This window comes from Grampus griseus (assembly GCF_964374135.1).
Source record: "Grampus griseus genome assembly, chromosome: 10".
Taxonomy (NCBI): domain Eukaryota; kingdom Metazoa; phylum Chordata; class Mammalia; order Artiodactyla; family Delphinidae; genus Grampus; species Grampus griseus.
Genome location: NC_139004.1, coordinates 51,587,831 through 51,615,729, shown reverse-complemented (window position 1 = coordinate 51,615,729; position 27,899 = coordinate 51,587,831). Strand labels below are relative to the sequence as shown.

The 27,899-nt window shown below is 51.1% G+C and overlaps 1 protein-coding gene across 2 annotated transcripts in view; it reads left to right on the top strand.

Moving 5' to 3' along the window:
* Positions 1 to 27,899, top strand: part of OSBPL10 (oxysterol binding protein like 10) — a gene marked incomplete at its 5' end in the record, with an annotated part of 284,829 nt that extends 256,930 nt beyond the window's left edge. For both annotated transcript variants that reach the window (XM_082663642.1, XM_082663643.1), the window contains 5 exons: positions 7,386 to 7,863; positions 16,871 to 17,057; positions 20,170 to 20,352; positions 23,701 to 23,854; positions 26,577 to 27,899. In XM_082663642.1, coding sequence (XP_082519768.1) covers positions 7,386 to 7,863; positions 16,871 to 17,057; positions 20,170 to 20,352; positions 23,701 to 23,854; positions 26,577 to 26,621 — 1,047 coding nt within the window. In that variant the 3' untranslated portion in view covers positions 26,622 to 27,899. The remainder of the gene's footprint in view (positions 1 to 7,385; positions 7,864 to 16,870; positions 17,058 to 20,169; positions 20,353 to 23,700; positions 23,855 to 26,576) is intronic.

Below are 27,899 nucleotides of genomic sequence, written 5' to 3'. Positions count from 1 at the left end.
GCTGGGGGGAGGTGGGGTAGGAAGCAGAGGAACATGATGACATGAAGTCGCACACAGGCAGTGTTTTAAGGAGAAGGGAGTTCTCCGCTGCGAGGCACTGCTGCCAACACGCCTGCAGAGGGACCACTGCCTTTGTTTTGGTCAAAGTTTGATTAGGTGGCTTCAAGGGAGGATGGGGAGAAAAGTGGTGACAGGGAGTAAAGATGGAGTTTCAAGGAGCTTTGATGCAAAAGGGAAGCAGAAAATTGGGACGAAGCTCTGGAACAGAGATCTTTGGTTTCTGAAGATGTTTGAATGCTGATGGGAACGGTAGGTCGGAAGAGAGGGCGGGGATGCCTGCGGGAACTCGAGAGGGGAGGGGTTCTGGGATCCCGTGCGGTGCGGAGGGTCTGTCCCTAGCTAGGACAGCCCACCGTTGTAGCAGGAGGCAAGCAGCAGAGCGGAGGGGCGGGGACCCCGGGGGACCCTCAGCTCTGTGTTTACGCACGTGGTTCTGAGCCGGGACGCGCCCCAGCTGTTACCTCACTTCTGAATGTCTCTGTTTCCTTGCCTGTAAAGCAAGGATAATCCCGTCTTGCTCCCACATCTGCACAGCCACGTGTCAAGGATTCAGAGCAAGTGAGGGTGATGAAGAGGGAAGGGCTGTTAGAGATTTGGGGAGGGAGGAGGCAGCAGGGATGAGTGGCCCTCTCAGGCGGAGGAAGGAGGTGGCAGGATTGCCCCTCGCCCCGCCCCGGGGCGGGGCACGTAAGGATTCTAGGTCACGAATTTAAAGTGAGACCAGCGAGCATGTGTCTCTTTTCTCCAGGTAAGTTGAGCTGCCAGGTTGAGGCTCGGAGAACGTGAGGAGGTGGATTAAACCAGGGTTGGGGTTTGCTGGCTGACCCCCCCAGAGGGAGAGGCGGCCGAGGGGCCAGGGGGTGGTGGTGGTGGCAGATCAAGGAAGTGAGTGTCAGGTGGGGCAGGGATGCCATGCTGGGCGTGGAGGGAAATGAGGCGACAGGGGATGGTGGACGTGATGGGGTCGTGGGGCTGGGGCTGTGATGGAGTGAGCTGGACGTACCGGGTGATGGGAGGAGGGGGGTGCTTGAAATTGAGATTTTGGGGGGGGGTGGTTGTGGGGAACAGCAAGGTCCAGGGTGGGCCTGTGACCTGTGTGGATTCCTCAAGGGATTTGGTCTAAACTCAAATTTTACAGATTCAGATGGGACAGAGATCTGCTGGAAGAGGGGATCGTGAGCCCTTCCAGAAGGCATAACTGATTCCATAGAGCAGGTGGGAGTCTGGGGCTGCAGACTGTGGTTGAAACTAGTGCAAAGCAAAGGTGGATTGAACACTCCTTGGGTGCCCCGTGCACATCCTGTCCTCAAGGATGTTAGACAAGATTTGTACATGGAGAGAGAAGCTTGCTGAGATCGTTGTGAAGTTTCTATGATTCTTAAAGAATTATTTAACTGGTTCCAGTAGAGCTGTTTGTTGAACCAAGAGGAGACGTGGTTTGTGGTTGCGTTTTGTGTGCCCCTGGGATAGAGAATTGCCTCACGACAGACACCCACGTGCCTGCCACTGGGTTCAAGGACGAGAACATTCTCATGGCCTGCGTTCCTGCTCACGGATGCATAACCTCCCCCCAGGTCGCTGCGTTGTCTTGTACTTCCTCCACAGGTGGCTTCTTGGTGTTGTAATGATACAGTGGACATCTTGAACTCACAGCTTTTTCCTTGATTGAATTATTTTATGAGGCTGAATTTCCAGCGTCAGTCACAACAAGCACGGATTAACAGTGCTGTGCTTAAGCTCCTTCTTCTAAGGGGGAAATTTGCCCAGGTCCACGTGGTTGTCGCTGCCAAGAGATGAACCTCGGCTCACGGTTTCTGACTCTCCTGCAAGCTGGGCCGTTTATTTATTTATTTATTTACTTACTTATTTATTTATGGTACGCGGGCCTCTCACTGTTGTGGCACAGGCTCCAGATGCGCAGGCTCAGCGGCCATGGCTCATGGGCCCAGCCGCTCCGCGGCATGTGGGATCTTCCCGGACCGGGGCACGAACCCGTGTCCCCTGCATCGGCAGGCGGACTCTCAACCATTGTGCCACCAGAGAAGCCCAGGGGCCCTTTTTTTAAAAAAAATATTTTTATTAAAAATAAATTTTTATTGAAGTATAGTTGATTTACAATGTTCTGTTAGTTTCAGGTGTACAACAAAGTGATTCAGGTATATGTATATATTCTTTTTCAGAGGGTTTTCCATTATAGGTTATTACGAGATACTGAGTAGAGTTCCCTGTACTATAACAGTAGGTCCTTGTTGTTTATTTTATATATAGTAGTGTGTATCTGTTAATCCCAACCTCCAAATTTATCCCTCCCACCCACCTTTCCCCTTTGGTAACCATGTTTGTTTTCTATGTCTGTGAGTCTATTTCTGTTTTGTAAGTAGTTTCACTTGTATCATTTGTTTTAATGAGTGCCTTTCCTGGTGTCCCAAGCACCATGAGATGCACAGGAAGGGAGCTGGCCCTTTAAGGAAACCAGGGGGAGCATTCCGTGGGCCTTCGGCAGTGTGAATCCTCTCCTGCTCATTTTGTAAGGCTGGATTTTTATGTACTTCCCCTGGTTTCCTTAAAGGATTGCACAGGTCACTCTCAGGTGGTTTTGGCCTCCCTTCCTTGCTTGTCTGCACCGGGTAGGTTTCCCAGACTGAGAACAGAGTATTATGTAGATGACTGTCAAGGTTATTAGGTTAACTGATGTTTCTCTGGAGAAGTCGCACCTGCTCTGGCCTTCCATATCGGAGGCCCGCTGTGCTTCCCTTTGTGGGGAAGGGACGGACCACTGCTCTTTCGGGGGACCCTTTGACTTTCTCGATGGGTGATCAATTGTTTCCAAATTCTAAGATCCCCATCCAAACGTAAGTTATTTACTTCTAGATTGATGCAACTTTAGCCGTAATTAATTGTTTTCTCAATCCTGAGTGCAGATCTTCTTCTTTTTTTTTCCTTTCCCCAAAGTAGTTTATCGTCTTAATTATGTTAATGGCAGAAAAGGCAGCCCTGACTGATGGCTCAATATCTGCAGTAGCGATGGCAGCCATTTGGCTGCCATAAGTCTCAGCAGCTGGGCCATCGCTCACCGCTCAGTTGGAGGCAGACAGTCCAGTTAGTCCTCACCACTTTGTGGCTCCCTGTCTGCAGTGTCCACTGCCCAAGAAACAGATGATTAAGTGACTTATTGGCAAAGGGACCAACAAGAAGTCAGGGAGATCACAGAAGAGAGAGAATCCACTTTAATGAAATGTCTTGCCCACAGTGGTCATTGTGCTGGCTTGAAAGGACATAGGTTGGGTATTCTGCACAAACACCAGCAAGAGATGAAAGGGGAGATGGTCACCCCACTCCTGCCCATTCTCCTCCATCTCTCTGGGAATTCTACTTTTCCCAGCGCGGACAACGCCACAGCATCACTGTCAAGTGCAGAATACATGCCTCGAGGGTTGAATCTGTTGTTGGCTGTGAGACCACATTCCCTGTGTCTTTCATTTCAGGAGGGTTGTCTTTGACAGTAAGTTCTCAGGTATTGCATCCCTAGTAGAGCCTTTTTTTTTTTTTCTTTTTCTTCCAGCTCTTTATTTAGCACATCTTCCAATCTACAGTAGAGTTGCAAGAGTAGAACAATGAACTTCCACATATATGCTTCACCTTTATCGGCCAATTGTTAACATTATGCCACTTTGTATTTTTCTTTCTTCTTTCCCCTCTCCCACTCTCTCCCTGCTTCTCTCTGTCCGCCACACAGCAGGTACACACGCATATGTATGTATGTGTTTATTTTTTGATGAGCCATTTCAGAGCTTGTCGTAGACATGACACTTTTCCCTGACATCCATCAGTGAGTGGACCTCAATGAGCCATCAATGACCTAACAAGGTCATTCTCCTACACGACACATTTGTCACCCTGGGGAAATTTAACGTGGCTTTGATACTGTTTCTTACACGCCCATAGTAAAATTTCCCCCCAGTTGTGCCAATAATGCTCTTTATAGCATTGATAAGAGCAAAAAGAACCCTGTGGATGCTACAATGTGGGTGTGTGCTGGGTACAGCGAAGTGGGGGGTGGATGTAGGAGGAGGTGTCAGAAAAGACATCACGGAGGAGTTTACCTCCTATGAGCTGAGTAGCTGTTTCTCACTTAGACGAGGGCAGGAGGGAGGGCAGCAAAAGAAAACAGGAGTGAACTCGTGTGTGTGTGTGTGTGTGTGTGTGTGTGTGTGTGTGTGTACATACTTGGGAGGGCTGGGGCAGAAAGTGAGGGATACTGTGGGACTGGAGGAGGAGGGGGCCAGGCTGGACTTTGTGTCTTACAGAGATTTTAGAAAGATGACTCCAGCTGTGGTGTGGAGAAGAAATAGTGGCAGGCGTGACAGCTGGAAGGCGGGTTAGGAAGCGTCAGCTGTACTTTTCCAGACAGGGGGCACCGTGAGTGTCCTTAGTTGCCTATGGTCTCCCTCCCATCTGCACATTAATGACAGTCTTTGGGTTGGTGGATTGCCTTGTCATCCAGGAAGAGTAGAACGGACTAGAAGGTGGGGCTCTCGTCCCACCTTTTCCCCCTGGGCTGCCTCCTGACCCCTGCAGGAGAGGGGGTGGCCAGCCGTCCCGGTTCTGACGTCCAGTGACCGCTCACCTCCCTCGTCCTCTGAGGGAAAGAAGATGCTCTCGTTGGCCCGAAGCAGAGAATTGTGATGTGTCGGGTGATGGACAGAACTTGGGGGGCAGTTGGGAGCCCTGAGGTTCCCCACATTCTCCTACACCTTCCCTGCCTTCTCCCCAGTCTGTCCCCTCACCTGTGAGACCAGGGGCTTGACCTGCAGCATCCCGAAGGGGCCTTTGGGTTCTGATGCTGAGCGATTTAGGATTCTGCCTGGGGTTCTTTTTTCTATTTGTTTTGTTTTAATCCTTCAGCTTCTGAGTGCAGAAATGCTAAGTTAGGGGAAATGCCTTAAACTCTTGCCCTTTTCCAAAGTACCCCAAGAGAGCGTAAACATCCACGCGATTCTTTCCTTTTAATTTCAGTCTCGGGTGCAGCCCTGACCAGAGGTGAGATTGTTGTCGGAGACGCCCCATCCCACGCGGTTGGGGAGGAGGAACCCGGGTCTTGGGACCGTCTTCACGTGGAGCTCCTCAGTGTAACTCTGCACCCTACCCCTGCCCTCCATCAGAGGGCCCCCTGCCCGGGAGGGAGCGCAGGAATGCAGTGTTTCAGGGAGGTCTGGAGATGCGGACCTTGGTGGCTTCTTTTCTTTTGCAATTGATTTGGTCGCATTGGCCGGGGGGGCGGGGGGGGGGGTGGGGGGGGTGGGGGGGTGGGGGGGGAGTTCCAAGGTTGCTGAAATCCACAGCCTCAACCTGCACAGCCTGGGTGGGGAGCATTCCTGGGGGGACCTTGAGTGGCTCTGTGGGGGGCAGGCATGGGAGGCACAGCCGGGCCCCCGTGAGGCTCATGAGAAGGGCAGGCCTCACAGGGCACGGGGACGGCAGCTGAACTTGACCTGTTCCCACGCAGAGACGTAGGAGGTCATAGCAGTGGCGTCTGAAGGCGGTTCTGAGCCAGGATGCACTTTTCCCGGCCATCTCAGATTCTCAGATACTCAAGTTTGTCAAGTTGTGGCTCAAAGAAACTTAGGAAATCTCCATTAATTTGCATAGCTGTGTTTTAAATAACGTTTCTTCTTCTAGTTTATTATAAAAGTAAAGCAGAAAGATACTCAGAAGGAACGTAGAAATCACTCACTTCTGACACCCAGAGAGACATGTTAGATTGGGAGTGTCGCTGTGATACCTGGGTTGTGTGACATGCTCATTTTATATCTGGCTGCTTTGCGACTTAGCGAGGGTGCGTTGTCCTCTGACATAGTTCTCAAGTGGGACAGAAAAGCATTAGAAGGGGTACCAACCTCACCTCCCCAGCGGGCTGGGCTTCCCCCAGTTTCCTCTGAAATCTCTGTGCTTTGCTGCTCTCATGTCCACCTGTCTGTCTCATGTCCGCCTGTCTGTCGGGACACCTCACTTACACGGTATCTCCATCTTTCCCCGGGAAGGGTCCCAGCAGGCTGAAGTGGGGGCCAGGTCACAGATCTGTGTGTGGTATTATTGGTTAGCAATGCTTTCGTGGGAGTTGGGACCTATGATGTGACAGAAGGACAGACCTGGCCATGTAGGGAGGAGTGTAAACCAGCTGCGTGACCTCGGTCAACCCCTTCCCTCACCTGGACGGTTCAAGGGGGAGCCAGCGGGTCAGGGCTGGGCTTCCAGCTTCAGAACCCCGTGACTGCCACCACGAGAAGCAGAGTGAGACGCTCCAGGTCAACGCAGGCTTGTCTTGCAGCCGAGGGGTGGAATGGTAATACGTCAGCAGACCACTGGGGGGGGTGATAGCATATCAGGGATGGTGAGGGCTTCCCAGCTTCCCAGAAAGTCCATCATTTGCTTTAAGTGACCTAATCCTTGGGTTCTAGGCACTTGGGTTGTATGGTGCCTGAGGGACCACTGGGATCCACTTTGGACCAACGAGGAGTCCCTGAGTGCCTGACAGAGCATCCAAGTTTCTACCTGTCTTTCGTAATGGGGCCAATGATACACTGAGGGGATGGCCCCTGTGCCAGTCCATTTACCAGAAGCTTCAGTATTAAGTACCAGCCTACTTCTTTGTAACTTCTGCTCATTTCTTCTGACCCAGCCTAGGGGGCAGCCTCTACCCATGGCCCCTCTTCTCCGTGGCAGCCACTGTGGACACTGCCCTCTAGCTGGCCTTGCCTCCCGAAACGTTTGTCGGGCCCTTTCCACATTCCTTCCCTGCCCTGATCCTGTGAGGGTTTATACGCTGCTCTTCCTACAGAGATCTCCAAACAGATGTTCTTAGTGGTGGGTCCTGCTCTACCTGGGCCCCGCTTTGACGCAGCACCAACGAGCCCCTGTATCTGTGTTTGTGGGAACACACTGAGCATCCCCCTTGGTCGTGCCCGATGGCAGGAAGGATACGAAGAAGCCCTTTGGAGCTATTTGCTTCACGTCTCTAAATGATGGGGGCCGCATGTTAGCAGGGCGCTGGCCATGGAGGGAGGGACAGAGGCTGTTGTTTCAGCCCAGGTGAGCAGAGAGGAAGATGGCTCAGAGCAGTCTAATCCATGAAGCTGGGTTGGCGTTGATGCCACCGCTGCGGCCACTTCCAATTTCTTGGATGTTCTTTCCTCTGATGTGTCATGTGTGCGCAAATCAGAGGAACTGGTCCCTGGCACCCGCCCTTAGGACCTTTCTTTTTTCCTCTCCAGCTTTCTCCTGCACCCACAGGGCTTGCTGTCTGACTTTGTCTCCTCTGGCCGCAGGTGGTGCTTCCCACGTTCATTCTCGAGAAGCGGTCCTTGCTGGAGATGTATGCAGACTTCCTGGCACACCCAGACCTGCTGCTGGCTGTCACCGCAGGGGCCACGCCACAGGACAGGGTCATCGGCTTCGTGGAGTATTACCTCACCGCCTTCCACGAGGGCCGCAAGGGCACCCTGGCCAAGAAACCCTACAACCCCATCATCGGCGAGACGTTCCACTGCTCCTGGGAGGTTCCCAAGGACAGGTTCAAGCCCAAGAGGACTGCCGCCCCTACTCCCTCCGGCCATGAACACCCGATGGCCGACGACCCTTCCAAGAACTACAGAATGCGGTTCGTGGCCGAGCAGGTGTCCCACCACCCGCCCATCTCCTGCTTCTACTGTGAGTGCAAGGAGAAGAGGCTGTGCATTAACACTCACGTATGGACCAAAAGCAAGTTCATGGGCATGTCCGTGGGGGTCTCAATGATCGGGGAAGGTAAGCCAAACCGCTGGGTGGAGTTGGGCTCTGACCAAGGGACATTTGTGTACCTGATGGACACTTGAGGATTTGTGTGTGGAGGCCTTTGTTTTTATTTCGTTACGGAATTGGGAGTAAATGGGCGGGTTGGAAATATGGATGGGTTTTGCTGTTTGGGAACCAGGTTCTGGTCATTTCCCAAAGCGGCCGAGGCGATGGGGTAAGTGGGATGCAGCTGTTTGCCTCTTAGACTGCCCACCTGGATCTTCACCTGCTGCTCGTGTGTGAGCCGCCTTACAGATCCTTTTCTTTCCAGCTCTGTGTGAATATTAGAGTTGGCTTCAAATCTATGAAAACACATTTTTCTTCATTCTCACCAGTTTCTGGCTCACAGACAATGAAGACCATAGTGCTGCCTATTCAAAATCTGCTCATAAATAATTCCCAAGGCAAATCTCTGGACGCTGGGCTTGCAGTTCTGAAGGGAAAACCCGGTATAATCAGACCACTCGTGGATCACACGTTTCTCTGTTAGCAGATAGCTGTGAATGAAGGTTATTCATTGTTTGAGGGAAACTGTAATCATCCTTGTCAAATTCAGGAACCTGTGTTCGTGGTTCTCCAACTTCTTTTGAGTCGTAAATCCCTGTGAGATTCTGGCTGTAGACTCTCAGGAAAAAGAAAAATCCAGCACAGAATGTGGCTTTCAGTTTCAGGGCACACACGGCTCCTTGGAAGCCCTTTCCAAACCCCAGGAGATGAGAACACCTTTCACTGACTTAGCACGCTCTTATTGAGCGCCCACTGGTTGCCAGCCCTTGCCTTGGGAGCCATGGGTACTTGAATGAGCAAAGCAGACAGAAGAATCTCTGTTCTCACAGAGCTCTCTCTTCTGCTGGGGAAATACAATTGTGTAGTGCTTTGGAAGGTGTGAAGTTCTATGGAGAAAAATGAAGGCGGGAAGGGACCTGGGAATAAAATAAAGGATCTAGGAATGGTGGGGAGAGAGCAGTGGGACTTTGGGATGGGTTGGGGTGGCGGCTGGGAAGACGTCACCGAGAAGGTGACAGTTGAGCAAAGACCCAGGGGGGGATGAAGGTCCCAAGAAGGTGATGATGGACAAGCTTTGTCGATTACCCGGGGAGTGTGTCTTGGTGGAGAGAACAAGGCCAGAGGCAGAGGGGCCAGAGGCAGGGGCATCCCTACATGCTGGTCTGAGACAGGAAGCCTGTGTGGGTGGAGCCGGGAGAAGGGAGGTGGGACGGAGAAGATGCCGTCGGAGAGGTGACTGAGTCCAGGTCACGTGGGGCCTCGGGGGGCCACCGGCAGGGGTGTTGGCCGTCCCACTAAGTGAGCTGCCAAGTCTCTGTGGGCTTTGAGCAGAAGAGTATCATGATCTGACTTTCAGTTTAGCAAGATTGTTCCAGCTACTTGTTGAAACTAGACCATAAGAGGGGGAAGGCGACGCAAGGAGACCAGTTTGGAGATTATGATAATAATCCAGGCAAAAGGCGATGGTGGCTTGAACCAGGGCAGGAATGGTGCGGAGGCAACACAGGCTGGGAATCTGGATGAATTCTGAAGTGGAGAGATCAGATGTGGGGTATGAGTGAAAGGTGTTGCCAAGGCTTTTTTTCTTTTTTTAAAGATATTACATAATCATTGACGCTCTTCCCTACATTGTGCACTGCATACCCATGACTCATTTATTTTGCAACTGGAAGTATGTACCTCTTAATCTCCCTCATCTCTTTCTCTTCTCCCCTCTGGCAACCACCTGTTTGTTCTGTGAATCTATGACTCTGTTCTGTTATGTTTGTTCATTCGTTTTAGATTCCACCTATAAGTGAAATCTTACAGCATTTGTCTTTCTCCGACTTATTTCACTTAGCACAATACCTTCTAGGTCCATCCCTGTTGTCACACATGGCAGAATTTCATTCATCTTTATGATTAAATAATATTTCATGGTGTATTTATACCACAATTTTTTTATCCATTTGTCTGTTGATGGGCACTTAGATTGTTTCCATATCTTGGTTATTATAAATAAGGCTGCTATGAACATAGGGGTGCGTATATCTCTTTTAATTAGTGTTTTCATTTTCTTTGGATAAATACCCAGAAGTGGAATTACTGGATTGTATGGTGGTTCTGTTTTTAGTTTTTTGGGAACCTCCGTACTGTTTTCCATAGCGGCTGCAACAATTTACATCCTACCAACAGCGTAGGAGGGTTCCCTTTTCTCCACATGCTCTCCAGCATTTGTTATCTGTGATCTTTTTGGTGATGGCCGTTCTGACAGGTGTGAGGTGATACATCATTGTGGTTTTGATTTGTATTTCGCCGATGATTCGTGACGTCGAGCATCTTTTCATGTGCCTCTTGGCCATCTGTATGTCTGCTTTGGAAAAATGTCTGTTCAGGTCCTCTCCCTATTTTTCAGTCGGGCTGTCTGGTTTTTTTTGATGTTGAGTTGTATGCATTCTTTGTATATTTTGGATATTAACCCCTCATTGGACACATCTGGATTGGATGTGAGGTATGAGAGCAAGGTGACATCAGGCTTTTGACCTGAGCAACTAGAAGGATGGACTAGCCATTAACTAAGGTGGGGAAGACTGAAGAGGGGATTAGTTTGGAGAGAGAGCACAGGAGCCCAGTTAGGTTGTGTTGGGGTTTAGACATTTGAGAGGGGGGCTTGAGCAAGCAGTGTCTCTACAGGCCAGAGTTCTGGGTGAGGTCCCGGCTGAGGTTAAAGCTTGGCATGTAAAGCCTGGAGACTTGTATGTGTTGCGTGTCTGTGTCGCGTGAAGGGTCGGCCTCTGATGTTCGGGATCTCGGCTGCCCTGTTCCTTCCAGGCAGCCGGTAGGGGTTGCAGCCTTCATTCACTCTGCACAGCCCTGGACAAACTCTTAAGGCTGTGCGTGTGTGGGACACCACGTAACACCCTCTGCTGAGACCCTCGGCCGTAGCATCCCTGGAGCAGAGCTGGCATTTGCTGCCCTCACTTCTTCTCTCTGCTTGAAAATTCTACTTAGAACTTCTCAGTGAAGAAAGCAGAAGGAAGATTCTGGAGAGAGACTGTGGAAGGCCCCTTCCTGGCCACCCCCCACCCCCATGTATTCCTGCTGTCGACGGGCCTGGAGAGGGTCAGGGGACCATCTCTCATTCTTGTGAGGCTTTAAGTTTGTCTCAGTCCTTTCAGTAGCTACGTCCCCCTTTCTTTCATGCTAATTAAATGTGAGCTCTGTAACACACAATTTTTCTGATTTTTCACACAAAATGCTTCTAAGAATCCCCAGACTTCGAAGCCAAAGGTTCTGGTTCCTGTCCTCAGGGCTCCTTTGGGGTGTGGGTTATGGGGAGGGCGGGTGGGGGAGGTGGGATGTTTTTCTTTCCTCACTCCATTCCCTGCACTGATCCAGCACCTTCCATGCATTTGTTGATAGGGCATGAAGTGACGTTTTTTTCCCACCTTTCATTTTTCTTTTCTTTTTTTTTTTTTAACTTTTGGCTGCCGTGCAGCGTGTAGGATCTTAGTTTCCCAGCCAGGGATCAAACCCGCGCCCCCTGCATTGGAAGCGATGAGTCTTAACCACTGGACTGACAGGGAAGTCCCTCCAACCCTTCATTTTAAACATTAGATGAGTCCACTTGAAATTTTATATGTAAATACATGGGCTTACATTTTAAATTATTGCCCTAAGGCTGTGGCCTATTTGGCTATGATAAAATGCCATTATCAAGTGCTTCATTATGCCTTGAATTCCCCGAGGTTGTAGCTCAGAGACCTCCCCCGAATGGTCCCTCAGCTCTGACACTGAAAGTCCCTAAGCGTGACACTGTTGAGCCAACCCCGAGATGACATCCATCCGTGGATGGAAGCAGACGCGCCTCTGCTTGGTACCCACCCTCACCGCTTGGGACATAGCTCGTCCAGCTTCTCTTGAAACCCCTCCCCACCAGAACTCCAGACCAGCGCCCAGTAAATGGCACAGCCTCTGAATTGGGTCTGTGGGGACAGGCAGGGACCCGTTTGCCCATGAATGCCGGCACTGTGGGCCCTGAAGACCAGTTCCCCGGAGTTGCTTTCCGTGATTCTGTGCTTTCTTTCCAGAGTCAACGCCCTGTCGGAATATTTTGGTTCCTCAGAGTTATTTTAAATTTATCAGTTTCAAAATCTTAATGCTTGGCCTTACGTTTATTGATAAATCTATTTGTGGGATATAAAGCAAAAATCTCCCAGCATGAGGACTAGCTATGTCCCGGAAAGATGGATTATTCAGTGTTTTTCAGCTTCTCTCAGCTCTTAGGCTAATTAAAAAGGAGCTTTCATTTGTGAGCCCGTTTGCAGGTCTAGTTTTAATATAGTCTTTTATTCATTATTAGGGACAGATTTTTGTATGCAATCCTGAAAAAAAGAGTCCTGGGAAGGCATAATTGCCGGTGATTTAATGAGTGAGTGCACATTTATGGATTTTCAGAAAAGAGCCTGGGAGTGTGGTCTTGCCAGTGCTTTAAACCAGCCTTGCTCTGGGGCTCACTTTTCTGATTTCTGTGGACTTGCGGGAAGTTTCACCTTGGTTTGGAAGCGGTTTTTCTGAAGATGAGAGGGAGGAGGGATCCCCCATGTGCATCAGCCGTCAGCAGATTCTGTGATTTCTTCTTTGTTCCCAAGTACCGCTGCTGAGAATTCACCTGCCAAGAGATGGGGGTGTGATCAGGATTCCAGCGGTGTAGCAGGCTGCGTGCCCTTAGCTGAGTTTCAGTGTTGCCTTTTTTACAGCCCCGTGAGGTGCGGGTACCATTATCCCTGCATCACGGATGAGGCAGCCGAGGGGCAGAGAACTTAAGGTCACCAGGCTGGCGAGGGACGGAGGAGTTGGAATGATCCTCTAAGATCTCATCTAGGGCTTTTAAAAAATGGTGGCGTATGCTCCAGGTAAGTATGTTCTGAAGAAAATATCAGTGGCATGATCCTACCTCACCAAGTTTATATTCGTGAATGAGACCAGGAAGACTCAGCACGTGGCGCTCGTGGCTGTCGCGTGGTCCTGGCCCGCTGAGAGAGGCCAGTGCAGGATGTGCAAATGGGTGGGGGTCCCCAGAGTACGGCAGGTCAGAGGCTGGAAAGGCTGACAACAGAGGGGGACATTGTAGACATCGGGGGTGGGGCAGTGCTGTCAGGGGACATTTGGGCCCCTGGGAGGACTTTACTGCCACATAGTCCATCCACATGGAGAGTGAGGATGGGGGACAAAGAGCTGCCTTCTCTGGGCCCTTGAAGGCAGGTGACAGAGGGACCAGCAGCCTCCTCCTCAGGGTCTCGGCCCCTCCCGCTGCCACAGGCCGTGAGGCTATGAGGATGCGGATGCGGCTGGCACTCAGGGAACCGAAGGCTTGCGAGTAGAACTGGGGCGGAGGGGTGGGTGGGGAGTCTGCTGGAGCCTCTCTCTTTCCAACTTCCACTTCCGGTTCCTCTTGACTGTTGGTGTCAGACCTGTTCGGCATGAACTTTACCACCTGCTTCGCTCTCCTCTTAGCAGCCTAATTCTAGGAAAGACACAAAGTACGCTTGGAAACAAAAAGTATACCAGGCCTGGCCATTCTTCTTCCAGGGTCCTGAGCACAAGCTGTAAGAAGCGACACATTGGTGTCGAATCCTCCTTGCAGACACAGGTCCACCCTTGTGCATCACAGGACAGGGCCTCAGCGGTCACCTGGGGCAGCTCTGCCCCCTGAACTGCGGGGAGGGATAAGTGACAGAGGGAGGGTGTTCGGTGGCCCAAGGCTTGGCTTTGGGAAAGATGGCGTAATTTCATTGGGAGCTCTGGCGAGTGGGGAGGTGGGGAGAAGTCAGTGTGCTCTGATATTCAGTGTATTTGGTGTAGTGGAGCCGTGCTGTCTGTGCGTTTATGTTACATGTATTCAGTTCTCTTCCTGGTTAAGGAGAGAGATTTAAATGTTGCTGCGATCTCTGCCCCTTAGTCCTGCCCGCGCGATTGTGAGTGACCTGAGTCTGCTTTTTCTCGGGGTGGGGGGGTCTTCTCTCCTGCCTGTGCCCATGTGTGAGCATCCTGCCTCCCTGGGGGAGGTCACGACCCCCAGACGCACATGGGCCCCTGGGGTTTCCACACCGGCCCCCTGTGTCTGTGGGTCAGCAGGTGTAACTTTGCTGGACTTACCTGGGGGAGTGAGGTTGTGGGTTCTGGACAAGCCTGGTTTATTCCAAAAACTGTGGCTCCTGGGCGATGCAAGGAGTTTTTAAGGGTAAATTGAGTGACTCCTGAGTACATCTTCATATTGACTTTGGAAACTCAGCATTCTTGATCGCTTTGTACCTTTAGTCCCCTCTCCTCAGACTCTCCTGGCGAGCTCCCCAGGGCTGAAAGGGACACACACACATACACTGTCTCTCTGCTGGGCAGATTCTAGCTCTGTTGATTGATTGATTTTTTAAAATTTATTTTAATTTTATTGAAGTGTAGCTGATTTACAGTGTTGTGTTAATTTCTGCTATACAACAAAGTGACTCAGTTATAAGTATATGTGTGTGTGCATGTGTGTGTGTGTGTAGATATACATTCTTTTCCGTTATGGTTTATTGCAGGATGTTGAATAGAGTTCCCCGTGCTATACAGTAGGACCTTGTTGTTTATCCATCCTATGTATAATAGTTTGCATCTGCTAATCCCAAACTCCCACTCCATCCCTCTCCCAACCCCCCTCCTCCTTGGCAACCACAGGTCTGTTCTCTGTGTCTGTGAATCTGTTTCATAGATAAGTTCATTTGTGTCATATTTTAGGTTCCACATATAAGTGATATCATATGATATTTGTCTTTGTCTGACTTACTTCACTTAGTATGATCAACTCTAGGTCCATCCCTGTTGCTGAAAATGGCATTATTTCATCCTTTTTTAGGGCTGAGTAATCTAGCTCTGTTGATTGACATGCTTATCTAGTCTCAGAGAGAAGTACCGACCAGTCAAATTACTTAACCCCTCTGAGTTTCCGTTTCCACCTCCTCATTTAAAAATGATAATAATTGATGCTGCGTTGAGTAGTTGTGAAGCTCACAGAAGACACTGCACGTGAAGCCCCTGGAAGTGCTGGGTGGCCAGGAAGGGTCCCCCAGGGCACATGGAGCCCCCTCCTCGCTCTTTCCAGTGGAGGAACCAGGGGCCCAGGGAGGGGACATCACTAACACCTCCAGTCACATAGTTCTGGCCGAAGGACAGAACTGACCTTCCTGAGGCTCTTGCTGCACTTGACCATTGCAGGCCCAGAGTGGGCAGGAATAGAGCTGGGAGGGCTTTTCTACAGGGAGCGAAGCCCCACTGCGGGGTGGGAGGCCGAGAAGGCCCCTCACACAGAGCAAACCTCAGTGAGCCAGGCGTGTGGGTTCCCAGGCCTCTGCCGGCCCAAGAGGTGCTGCCCTCAGCAGAGGGGGCCCTGTGGGTGCCCGACCGGACAAGCCAGAGCAGGGGCTGGGTGTCAATGCACCAGCCGTACAGCAGCCCCGGGAGACGGCGCCTGTCGGGGCAGTTCACGGCAGCCTTTGAGAACTTGTTCAGAACTGGTTCCTTTCCCTAGAAAAAGAGACAAGCCCACGTCATTTTGCATTGTTTCAAGAGGATCAGATCTCTCCGAGACTAGTACTTGGCTCCCAGCCTGGAGAACCTCTGATCAAGGGGTGGGTGCCCCCCGGGTGGGGACAGCAGCTGTGCACTCTTGCTTTGTAACTTCCTGAAAACCTTTGAGGTTGTCTCTGCTGCTCTCAGGATAAAGGCAGAACTCCTTAACAGGCTTTTTCGAAGTTTAAAGATGAGGCCTGGCCCCTGTAGACCTGGGCAGCCTCCATACCTATACACACCACTTCCCTTTCTTCCCTGGGGCCCTTTTCTCAGACCCCCATGTTCACCCGGCTCCTTCCCACCACAGGGCCTTTGCACATGCCTCCCCCTGCTTCTACTTTCCCTCCCCTCTTCCCCAACTCAACTCTTACCCAGCTCGAATGTCCCTTCCACCAGGAAGCCTCCCCTCCCAGCTCAGCCCCTGCTGCTGGAGGCCCCGGGCACCTCCCCCTCCCACCCCATCACGGTCACAGTTTTGTGTTTGCAAGTGCTTCATTCACGGCCACCTTTCTCTTTGGCTCCTTGAGGGCAGAGAGCGGGTCTGTCTTGTTCACCATGTGTTCTCAGCATCTCTTGTGCAGTAGAGATGCAGCAAATAGATAAATGGCACGTGGGTGGCCGGCCTCTGTGGAGGTGGGAGGCGTGACATCTGTTGCAGGAGTGTGTTTGGTTTCTCATCTTTGCATCTTCTGGTCCCCAGTGATGCCCAAAGCTCAGCTTCTCTGTGCACCGGTGCTGAATTGAATCTCGGAGACATAGTTTTGGGTGAAGTAGAAAAGGACAGCTTTATTTCTTTGCCAGGCAAAGGGGGACACAGTGGGCTCCTGCCCTCGAAAACTGTGTGTCCCAATTGGGGAGGATTTGATGAGGAGTTTTATAGCAATGGTTCAAGGGTGGGGTTGCTGACAAGATTAGGGTGTGTGCAGGGTCTCAGGTGCGATTAGGTCTCCGTGGTACGCGGGGCCTCTCACTGCTGTGGCCTCTCCCATTGCGGAGCACAGGCTCTGGACACATAGGCTCAGCGGTCATGGCTCACGGGCCTAGCTGCTCCGTGGCATGTGGGATCTTCCCGGACCGGGCACGAACCCTTGTCCCCTGCAGGTGGACTCTCAACCACTGCGCCACCAGGGAAGCCCAGGTCTCCTAATCTTGATGAGCTTCTCTGTTCCTTTAATCTTTTGCCTCCGGTGGTTTCTTGGCTCCGCCTCCCTTGATTAGCAACTGTTGCAATCTGCCCTTTGGAACTCAGGGAAGGTCATGGAGGCTACAAGAAACGGAAGACAAAAAGGCCTCCATGCCCTGGAGCCCCTCAGGGTCCTCCTCGGTTTCACCAGCTGCGCTTTCCTCGTGTGCGAGCCTAACCCTTCCCTCCTGTCTCCCTCAGGTGTGCTGCGGCTCCTGGAGCACGGGGAGGAGTATGTGTTCACCCTGCCCAGTGCCTACGCCCGGTCTATCCTCACCATCCCTTGGGTGGAGCTCGGAGGAAAAGTCAGCATCACCTGCGCCAAGACTGGGTACTCAGCGACAGTGATCTTCCACACAAAGCCTTTCTACGGGGGGAAGGTCCACAGGTAGGAGGGGCCAGGGAGACTCCATCTCTGTCCGATCACGATGCCCCAGGTTTCTTGTCTGCATCAGAAGACTGGGTTCCAGCCGTGGGATGAGTTGAAAAATCAAGATCAATTTAACAGATGTGTTTCAGATGACATGTCTCACCGGCGGCGTCTTGAACCCTCCCCAGTCTGGTGATGTGTTGGCGGAACATGCCCCAGAGAACAAAGGGCTTCTGGCGTTATCGTAACCTCTTGCTTCCGAGGCCGGAGGCCTGACCTGCACTGATGCAGTTCTGTGAGCTCCATGCAACATCCCGAATCCTGCATCTATGAGAGCAGGACCGTTTCTCTCCTTTTGGAAGCTGGGAAGCAGTCCTAAGAAACAGAAGGAGAGGCCCGCTGTTTGAGGGGAGCATCACCTCGTTTTTATGGCTCTAATTATAAATTTCCCCCTTTGGAGCAGATCACTGGATAATAAGCAAGCCCCCATCTTTGACCTTTTTCTTGGAAAGCTTTTCCGGATGGCGTTCATGTGGGGTGCTGGAGTGTCGCCTGGAAAGTAGGCACCTTCAGTGGCCGTTTTGGAGCCAAACATACCAGCCCCCAAGAGCTGATTATGCGCGTTTCTCCCCAGCTCCGCGGCCCCTCATGCCCCAGTGGTAGCTTGAGATCCACTGTGGGTGGGGCAGCACAGAAACTGGCAAAAGCTCTAAACCAGGCGTTTTCCCTCCTGGCGAGCCCGTTGTTAAAGCGTTACCAGCACAGCACGGATACCCTTCCGCTGTGTGCCGTTGGGAGGATTCCTGATGCCGCCTGGGCTCCCGGCGGTGTTCAGGCTCAGGGAGAAAAATTCCAGACCTAGGTTTGAAAACACCAAATTCATCCCAAGCTTGGCCATTAGGAAAAGAAGAACCGGGGCTTCCCTGGTGGCACAGTGGTTGGGGATCCGCCTGCCGATGCAGGGAACACGGGTTCGTGCCCCGGTCCGGGAAGAACCCACATGCCGCAGAGCGGCTAGGCCCGTGAGCCATGGCCACTGAGCCTGCGCATCCAGAGCCTGTGCTTCGCAACGGGAGAGGCCGCAATAGTGAGAGGCCCCCCCAACAAAAAAAAAAAGAAAAAGAGGCCCCGGGCTCCTCCACCTCCCGTTTCTGCTGTGTTACTCTGCCTGCAGCAGGCTCCTGGGGAGAGGGAGGTGGGCTCTGCTTTCACCCAGAGCTGAGACCCGGAGCCCCTGGGCCGGGTCGGTGAGGCAAAGGGCCACACATCTCCACCAGGGGCCCTTGTGAAGCCAGGCTGGAGGGGTTCGACCTTGTTTAGTGATTGAAAAGTTCCCCCCTAGACTCTCACACTCTTTTGGTGGTTGAAATGTACACTGTTAGTTGCTATTTGAGGGAGGAGAAGGGTATATATATATATACATATATATATATTTTTAAGTTTTATATATGTGTATATATACATATATATATATATTTTTTTTTTTTTTATTTTGCGGCACACGGGCCTCTCACTGTTGTGGCCTCTCCCGTTGCGGAGCACAGGCTCCGGACGCGCAGGCTCAGCGGCCATGGCTCACGGGCCTAGCCGCTCCGCGGCATGGGGGATCCTCCTGGACCGGGGCACGAACCCGTGTCCCCCGCATCGACAGGCGGACTCTCAACCACTGCGCCACCAGGGAAGCCCTAAAGTTTTATATATATTTTTTATTGGAGTATAATTGCTTTAGAATCTTGTGTTAGTTTCTGCTATACAGTGAAGTGACTCAGCTATATGTATACATATATCCCCTCCCTCTTGAACCTCCCTCCCCCCTCCCCCCTCCCCCCCATCTAGGCCATCGCATAGCACTGCGCTGAGCTCCCTGTGCTATACAGCAGCTTCCCACTAACAATCTACTTTACACATGTTGTAGTGTATTTATGTCAAACCTAATCTCCCAATTCATCCCACCCTCCCCTTTGCTCCCCGCATCCCGTGTCCACACATCCGTTCCCTATATCTGCCTTTTCTATTCCTGCCCTGCGAATAGATTCATCTATACCATTTTTCCACATGTATGCGTTAATATACGACATTTGTTCTTCTCTTTCTGACTGACTTCACTCGGTATGACAGTCTCTAGGTCCATCCACATCTCTACAAATGACCCAATTTCATTTCTTTTTATGGCTAATATTCCATTATATATATGTACCACATCTTCTTTATCCATTCACCTGTCGATGGACACTTAGGTTGCTTTCATGTCCTGGCCATTGTAAACAGTGCTGCAGTGAACATTGGGGTACATGTGTCTTTTTAAATTATGGTTTTCTCAGGGTATATGCCCAGTAGTGGGATGGCTGGGTCATATGGTAGTTAGTTCTACTTTAAATGACACAATAGACCAGATACACTTAATTGATATTTATATTTTGTTTTTACTGAGTTTTGTGATTTCCACCCCAATAATAACATCTTATAAAACCTTGGCATTTTTATCAAAACTAAGAAATTGATGAAATTCAACTAAACAAATCACAGTATATAGTGTATACAATATAGTGTTAAAACATGTATAATTTTCAACCGCCTATCTAATTTATTGTCAAAATCAATAAAACAATATTAGTTGAAAAAAACTAAGAAATTGGGGGATAAATTAGGAGTTTGGGATGGACATATACACACTACTATATATAAAATAGGTAAACAACAAGGACCTACTGTATAGCACAGGGAACTATGTTCAATATCTTGTAATAACCTATAAGGGAAAAGAATCTGAAAAAGTGTGTGTGTGTGTGTATGTGTGTGTGTGTGTAACTGAATCACTTTGCTGTATACTTGAAACTAACACAACATTGTAAATTAACTATACTTCAATTGAAAAAAACTAAGAAATTAACATTGCTGCATTCCTATGAACTAATTTACAGACTTTATTCAGATCCTACCTGTTTTCCCACTGATGCTTTCTTTATTCTGCTCAAGGATATTAGATCACATTTTAAGAGCTAGTCTTTGAGCAAAAGAGCAAAAAGCAACCCCATAAAAAAAGATCTCTACATGTGAGGATGCCTGTTGAAGTCGGTCTCTGTTCTGATAACCTTGCAAAGCGTGTTTATTCGATGCTTCATTAATTCAGGGTCACAGCAGAAGTGAAGCACAACCCGACCAACACCATTGTGTGCAAAGCCCACGGGGAGTGGAATGGGACCCTAGAGTTCACCTACAACAACGGGGAGACCAAGGTCATTGACACGACCATGCTGCCAGTGTACCCCAAGAAGATCCGACCCCTGGAGAAGCAGGGCCCCATGGAGTCCAGGTGGGGACCAGACCATGTGCTCCTCTCCAAGCTTTGTTGTCCTCAGCACTTGACCCAAGGGGCAGAGAGGAAGCCCAATGCAAAGGGGCCAGGAATCATTCCTTTGGAAACTTGAATTGTCCTCTGTGTGTCACTTAGGTGTAGATCCTTTGTTTAGTTGCTCTGCAGTCATGGGGTGGAGTGTGAGAACAGCCCTCCCAGACTTTAATGCCTGACCTAAAAGAGTTTGTCAACTCTGTGGGTCTGTTACTTAATTGTAAAGTTAAATACAGAGAGATGCTAGTAATCAAAGAGCTGTGCAGCAAAGCAATGAGATACTTTTTTTTTTCTTACCAGATTAGCAACATAATTCAAAAAAATTCAGTGCCTGCAAGGCTGTGATAAAATTAACACTCTCTGCCCTGTGCTTCCAGTAGGAAGGTGTGCAGGTTAGCTGCGTGGATCAGTAGCTTTAAATTTGTGAGTTCACCTCTTGTAGTCCATTTCTGGGAATCTCATCTAAGGGAGAATTCTTCGATTCACAAAAGGTTTTAAATATGAAATTTGGGTATTTAAAAAAAAAAACTAAAACAAAAGGAAGAAAAAGAAACCATCTAACCGTGCAACAATTGGAAAACAGTTAAGTGAATTATGGTGAATTCACTCTATCATGTGAATATCCCGCAAGCCACTTAAAGTGATGTTTATGCAGGTACAGAAGCAGAATCTTCTGGAAATATGCCATTTTAAATTTTTAATCCAGGAGGTCAGCCAGCTATGGCCCATGGGCCAGATCCCATCTCTGGCTGATTTTTGTAAAATTTTACAGGAACGCAGCTGCATCCATTTGTTTGTATCTCGTTTGTGGCTGCCCTCTGGCTACAATAGCAGTGAAACAGTTGCGACCAAGACCAAATGGCCTGTAGAGCCTAAAACGTTTAGTCTCTGGCCCTTTACAGAGAACGTTTGCTGGCCCCGCTCTTATCTAAAGGCATGCTGCTCTGTAGAAAGAGGATATAGGGTTAAAGTGAAATGACAGATGATTCTTTGAAAGGGTTTGCCATTACAGGAAGAGTTTGTAACGAAATTGGAAAGGTGCTTTTTATGTGGAAACAAAGCAGGGATACCAGTGTGTATAAATCATACATTATCACCGAGTTTAATAGAAAGAGGGCTGCAGTGTCCTGGAAACTTGGCTTTGTGGTAGGATTAGTCCACTCGTTCTTGTTGATCAGAATGTAACCTTCTCTGAGTCCAAATGGAGGGCGTGAACCCAGCCCTTTGGACTGTGACAGGAAGGAATCCCTCCCCTGGCCTCTGACGACACCTCCCCAGAATCAGGAGCCCTGTGGTTGCTGTCACAGCACCGCTTGTTTCTGGTATGGCTGTTGACAACAAAACTATGATTCCTTTGAGCTGTTATTCCAAGACTGTTGAGTAGGTTAGCTGCTCCTCATTAAGCCTTGCTGGGAGTGGAATGGATGGAGGATGGAGTCTGCAACCAGAGAGAGGGGCGTATCGCCTCTTCTCGTCTCGCGTACGTGGACTTTACTGTTGACAAACCCAGCAGCCCACCTTGTTCTCCGAGGCGGGAATGGCCTTGAGGTGTAGCGCCTGCCACTCAGAGCACCTGAGCCCAGCCACCTGTGCCAGGCCTCACCTGAGGAGGCGAAGGAGGGCCCGCCTAGTGGTCTCAGCCCCACAGTGGCCCGGCCCCCACCAGCCCCTGTGGAGGGGAGAGCGAAGCTGCTCTTACATTGGCCCACTGCTGTCAATGTGCTCGCGGTGCTCAGAGCCCGGCCCGCGCAGCACCCTGCTCGGGCTGGAGCCCTCCACACGGCAATGCTGGCCACACCCGGCCTAGCCACCACCTGGCCCTTGGCCACCGGGACCTCCGCTTCTAGCAAAGGCTCCCCTGGGCTTCCTTTTAGCTTTTATTGCCGACTTGCCCCCGCCCTCTCCGCCCTGAAGGCTTTTCCGCCTTTCCCTTTGTCCTGAAGTTCAGAGCCTTCGGAAGCAGAGCCCCTCCAGGGGGTTCTTGGTGGGTGTCTGGGCATAGCCCTTGACCTGTGGGCCGGCTCTTTGCTCACCACCCCATCTGCAGTCCCTGGGGCTCTCTATCGTCTAAATTTGGGGCCACTATTTTATGATAGGCCTTATCAGGGGAGGTCCTGCCCTGAAAGCACCCCAACCCTGGATGTCCGGGCACCCAGTCCTTCCCTCAGCGCCAAGGTGTGTGTTGAGGGTTCAGGTGATGGAAAAGACTGATTTGACCAGGCACCAGCCCTCCCTGTCTGCTTCGCCACCTTCCTTTCCTGTATTAGGCCACCTTTTCCCCTCTTAAGTCAGCTGTCAGGGCGTGGTAGAAAGAGCAAGCACTGTGAGGCTGGTAGGACCTGGCTTTCTCCCACCTTCCACTGTGTAAGTTCGGAGCCAGGGTGCCACTGTACCCTCTGCATGGTGGGGTGCTGGGCGGCGGTGGGCAGGCTGGCCTTGCAGCCAGAGCCCGGGCCCCATCGGTTCCTGGGCTCGGGTCCCCCAGGAGGGCTGCTGTCCTGGATGCACTGGCCACTCCCCTGCGGGCTCCTGGCCCAGGATCTAACGGGGAGCTTCTGCTTGGCCCCAGCTGCAGAGACATCATACCCCCAAAGCCTGGTTCCCTTGTGCGGAATACCGACTGGTCCTGATGTGCTGAAGTGAGGAAGTGTCCCCCTTCACCTCAGTGCTGGTCCCCTCCCTCCAGCACAGAGTGGGACTGGAGGGGGCACCCTGGCTTCCTGAGGAGGGAAGCTGCCGCCTTCTCCAGTGAATGAAGGAGTGAGTGAGTGAATGAATGAATGTGTCTAACTTTGCGTGTAGACACAGGGAGGTGACGGATCCCCCAGGGTCTGTAACTCCTAATACGGGGCTGCCGGTGGGAGAGCAGCCACTGTTCACATCCATCAGCCTGCTGACCTCTGGCAGGTCACTTCACCTTATGTGGATCTGTTTTTCTCCCCTTTACAGTGGGGCGATAGTATCGCATCTATATCCCTGGGATGTTGTGTTGATGAGATGAGTTAATCCATATGTAAAATGTCTGGGAATGTGGTGAGTGCCCGTGGCAGGGTCTGCTGTAGATTTTGTCTGTAGGAGCAGTTTGATTGCTCCGGTCTTCCCTAGATTGGTCTAGACGCTCAGAGCCCGGGAGGGGAGAGGGGATTCAGATCTGGGCGCAGGTGGGGCCCTGGGCCTGTGGAGTGAGCTGCTCATCCCCTCCTGCCCCGCAGCCCAGCATCCTCGGCTCGGGCCCTTCCTCGCCCAGGACCGCAGCCTCAGGCTGCTGGCCCTGCCTGACTGTTCCCTGTTCCCAATGACCCCTGCCCCCAGGAACCTCTGGCGGGAGGTGACCCGATGCTTGCGGCTGGGGGACATCGACGCTGCCACCGAGCAAAAGCGGCGGCTGGAGGAGAAGCAGCGCACAGAGGAGCGGAAGCGGGAGAACCTCCGCACTCCCTGGCGGCCCAAGTACTTCATCCAGGAGGTGACCGTACCGGGCGTCCTGGGCGGGGAGGACGGGCTGTCCCCTATCGCGGCCGCCGGACGGGCAGGGGGGGCCCGGGAGGTCTGGGCATGGTGGCCGTGGCTCCCCCATCAGGGAGGCGTACCCGCCCGCAGGGAGGCATGGAGTGGGGCTGCTTCACAAAGACCACGGCCCAGCTACTCTGCCTTCAGTAGCAGATTGATCGGGAAGCCCCTCCCAGACCAGCTCCACACCTGGGTGGGTTGGAACCTTCTCCATGACAGCACCCTTTCAGAGCTTTGCCTCCCAGGGGCCCAATGGGGGATGGACGTGCCGGGGAGGCCCGCGGGGGTCTGCGTCCCGGCGCTGCTGCTGGAAGTGGTGTTGGAAGGGGACCCCCACACACGCCCCTCACCCCCTGACTGGGCAAGGCGCCCTGTGCCCAGTTGTTTGTGGCACAGCCGGGCAGCATTCTGAGAACAGAACTGGAAATGACAAAGGTGTAGGAGACACCATTTTTTTTTTTTTTTTTTTTTGCGGTACGCAGGCCTCTCACTGCTGTGGCCTCTCCCGTTTCGGAGCACAGGCTCCGGACGCGCAGGCTCAGCGGCCATGGCTCACGGGCCCAGCCGCTCCGCGGCAAGTGGGATCCTCCCGGACCGGGGCACGAACTCGCGTCCCCTGCATCGGCAGGCGGACTCTCAACCACTGCGCCACCAGGGAAGCCCGGAGCCACAATTTTTAAGGCAGGCTGGTCAGGAGCTTGGCAGCATCAATGAGAGAAACAGGCTGGTGAGGGCAGGGCAGACCCAGGGTCTGTATCTAAAAGGGTGGATGCCACTGACCTCCAGGCCGTCACAGGCTGATGGCCCAGTTCTTCAAGAGAAGCCAGAAATCAGAATTTTTATGAGATCTGATATTCACCTGGTGTCAAGGAATTTTTAAAAGTTTAAACACTAAGGGCCAATTGAAGTCTGTCTGGGCTTTCCTTGCCTAGGCACTGCTGGTGTCTGACTTCTGCTCCTTGGAAGGATGGCTCCCTGGAGCTGGAGGTCTGCGGGGAGAGTTAGTGACCTTGAGCTGGGCTTCTGGTCTGGGCAGGAAGCAGCCATGTGTCTCCTAGAGGCAGGAACTAGGGCCGTGGGCTGAGCACAGATGTCAAGGTCAGATGCTGGTTCAGACAGGAAGCCTTCTTGGGGAGACTCTGAGTGTATCCCTGTTTGGAGGCCTTGCCCAGGGGAGGTGACTCTGTATTAGTCAGGGTTCTCCAGAGAAACAGCACAGAACCAACAGAAGATAGAAATTTAAATAGATTTATTATGAGATCGTGGAGGCTGAAAAGCCATGGGATCTGTGGTTTGCGAGGTGGAACCGCGGGAAAGCCAGTGGTATGATTCAGTCCAAAGGCCTGAGACCCAGGGGAGCTGACAGTGTGAATCCCAGCCGAGGGCAGAAGTCAGGATGAGTGAGGCAGGAAAGAAAGGGCCAGTTCCTGCTTCCTCCACCTTTTGTTCCATTCAGGCCCTGGGCACATTGCATGATGCTCACCTCATGGGGGTGGGATATCTACATTATTCCACCCACCAATTCAAATGCTACCCTCATCTGGAAGCACCGCCCCCTCCCCTGTGCTCAGAAACAATGTTTAATCCAGAGCCAGTCAACACATAAAATTAACCATCACAGAATCCCCCAGGGATCCTTCTGCCGGATCTTGTCTCTCTGAGACAACTAGGTTGCCCGGCTTCTGTGGAAAGTTGCACAGTAAAAAGTAAAATGGGGCTTCCCTGGTGGCGCAGTGGTTGGGGGTCCATCTGCCGATGCAGGGGACGCGGGTTCATGCCCTGGTCCGGGAAGATCCCACATGCCGCGGAGTGGCTGGGCCCGTGAGCCGTGGCCGCTGAGCCTGCACGTCCGGAGCCTGTGCGTCCGGAGCCTGTGCTCAGCGACGGGAGAGGCCGCAACAGTGAGAGGCCCGCGTACCACAAAAAAAAAAAAAAGTAAAATGACAACCACCAAAAAACATCGTTTTCCTCCCATAGGGTGTAAGAAAAGCCAGTCTGTTTATAACAGGAGGCTTGAGGATATTTAAAGAATACAAATCATCCCCGCACCAGCATGATTACCATTCAGTACATCCCTCTAGTCTAGCACCAGATTGCATACCATTTTGATTCCTGCCTTTTTCTCACTGGTATTTGACTGGTGTCCTCTCCTGTGTGTGCTGATGTCTTTTGACTGCGGCCTTGCGTGTGCCCTTTGTTGGGCACTCCCCTCCAGCCTGGTGGGTGGTTAAAAGTCACTGGTTTGGGCAGATTCCTCCTATTCAGGCCCTTGTCTTTTCTCTTCCCTGTCCGTTTGTCCAACTACCCTCCTTTTTCTCCTGTCCCCGTTTCAAAGGCCTTTTTTTTTTTTTGGCCAACTAATCTTGATGTAAACCAACAAAGCCCTCCCCCTCGTTACTTTGGTCGTTTTGTGGGGTTTCCTCCCAAAATGCCAGATACGAAGATCCCATGGGCTCTAAAAAGCAGCCGGGCTGAGGAGGGGTGGTGAGACCACCAGCATGGCTTGGCTGTGAGACATCAGGAGAGGCCGGCACACAGGTTGGTGGTCCTGAACAGATAGATGGTAACCAGCACTGCATGGTACTGTGTGGTACTAGCGCAACAGGGGATACCCTTGCTTCTCCCCTTGTCTCGCCGACAGGTCTCCATGTAATGATGTGTCCTCCTCTCTCTTGCAGGGTGACGGCTGGGTATACTTCAATCCGCTTTGGAAGGCACACTAATGGGTGGAGATGCAGAACTTTCAGAAACGGTCCTGTTTTTGGAGGAATTAAAGTGGTACAGTATCAAGGTTCTTCTGGTATTCCCTGAGACCTCTTGCATTCAAGACATGGTACCTGAGAGGGAAATTATGTACTGTGAAAAATGCACCCCCAGACTCTACTATGGGATTGAATTTATTCAAGAGCCATTTGGGGCATGCGTGTGCACACACGTCTGTGTGCAAGCTCTCGGCACACTGTATGTTCACACGCATGTGCTATGTCTGCTGGATATTATTACACATGTAAATAGTGCACTTAACAATATTGAAGTGGGTAATTATGAGCTCCTTTTTATCAATGAGGTTTGAAGTTTTCTACTTTTCACTTTGCCAAATACTTTTGCACTCACAAAGTATTCTCCAGTTGACAACTCCTGTTCAAACAAAGGTGAACTGGCGTGGCCCTACTGCTGTCCATCTGGTAGAAGGTGGTTGTCATTTCAGAATAATCGCTGTGCTTCCCATTCCCCTCCCAAGTCAACATTTGTTTGTCCATATGCAAGACAGATCAACTGCCATTTCCTGCTGGATGGGGAGCAGGCAGGACGCTGTTAAAGGTTTACGCCGGAGCCTTCCAGGATGGAGCACCCCTGGGAGAGCCCAGAGCCAGGCCTACCTTGGAATGTTCCTCCCACCTCCTTGCCCCAGAAGCTTTCTGATAATTTCTCATGCTCAAAGCTCTAGTCATACAATTTTCAGAAGCTGCTTCTTTCATGGTAGAAAACAAGTCATATGGAGACTGCACTAATTTTATCTTGAAAAAAGGGCTTTAGAAATGAAATACACGCATTGCAAACATGCAGTGTTTGCAAAGGTGCACCACCACAGCCTCAATCTTATATTTCATTTGGGGAAAGAGAAAAGAATATCCTGTGGATTTTTTTTAAAGTGCACCTCTTGTTTGACCCGAATTCTGCAAGGAAACCACTGTGATTAAAACATCCATAAAGCCTGCGTAAGTGTTTCATGGTTTCAGTTCAGTTTCAGTCTTCAGCCTTTACAAATGAGGTCAAGACATGACCAGAATATAAGAAAGCAAGGAGAAAATGAAGTATTTGATCTTTGCTCAATGCTTAATTTATTTTTTACTGTGCCACTCTAATGAGAATATTTATACAATCCAGTAGCATGAATGCTTCTCTGTAGTAATACTAATTTTGTGCCTTTTGTCTGCTTTCTTAAGACCAATTGTTCACACTTTGTAGATATTAGACAAATATATTTCGATTAAATACTA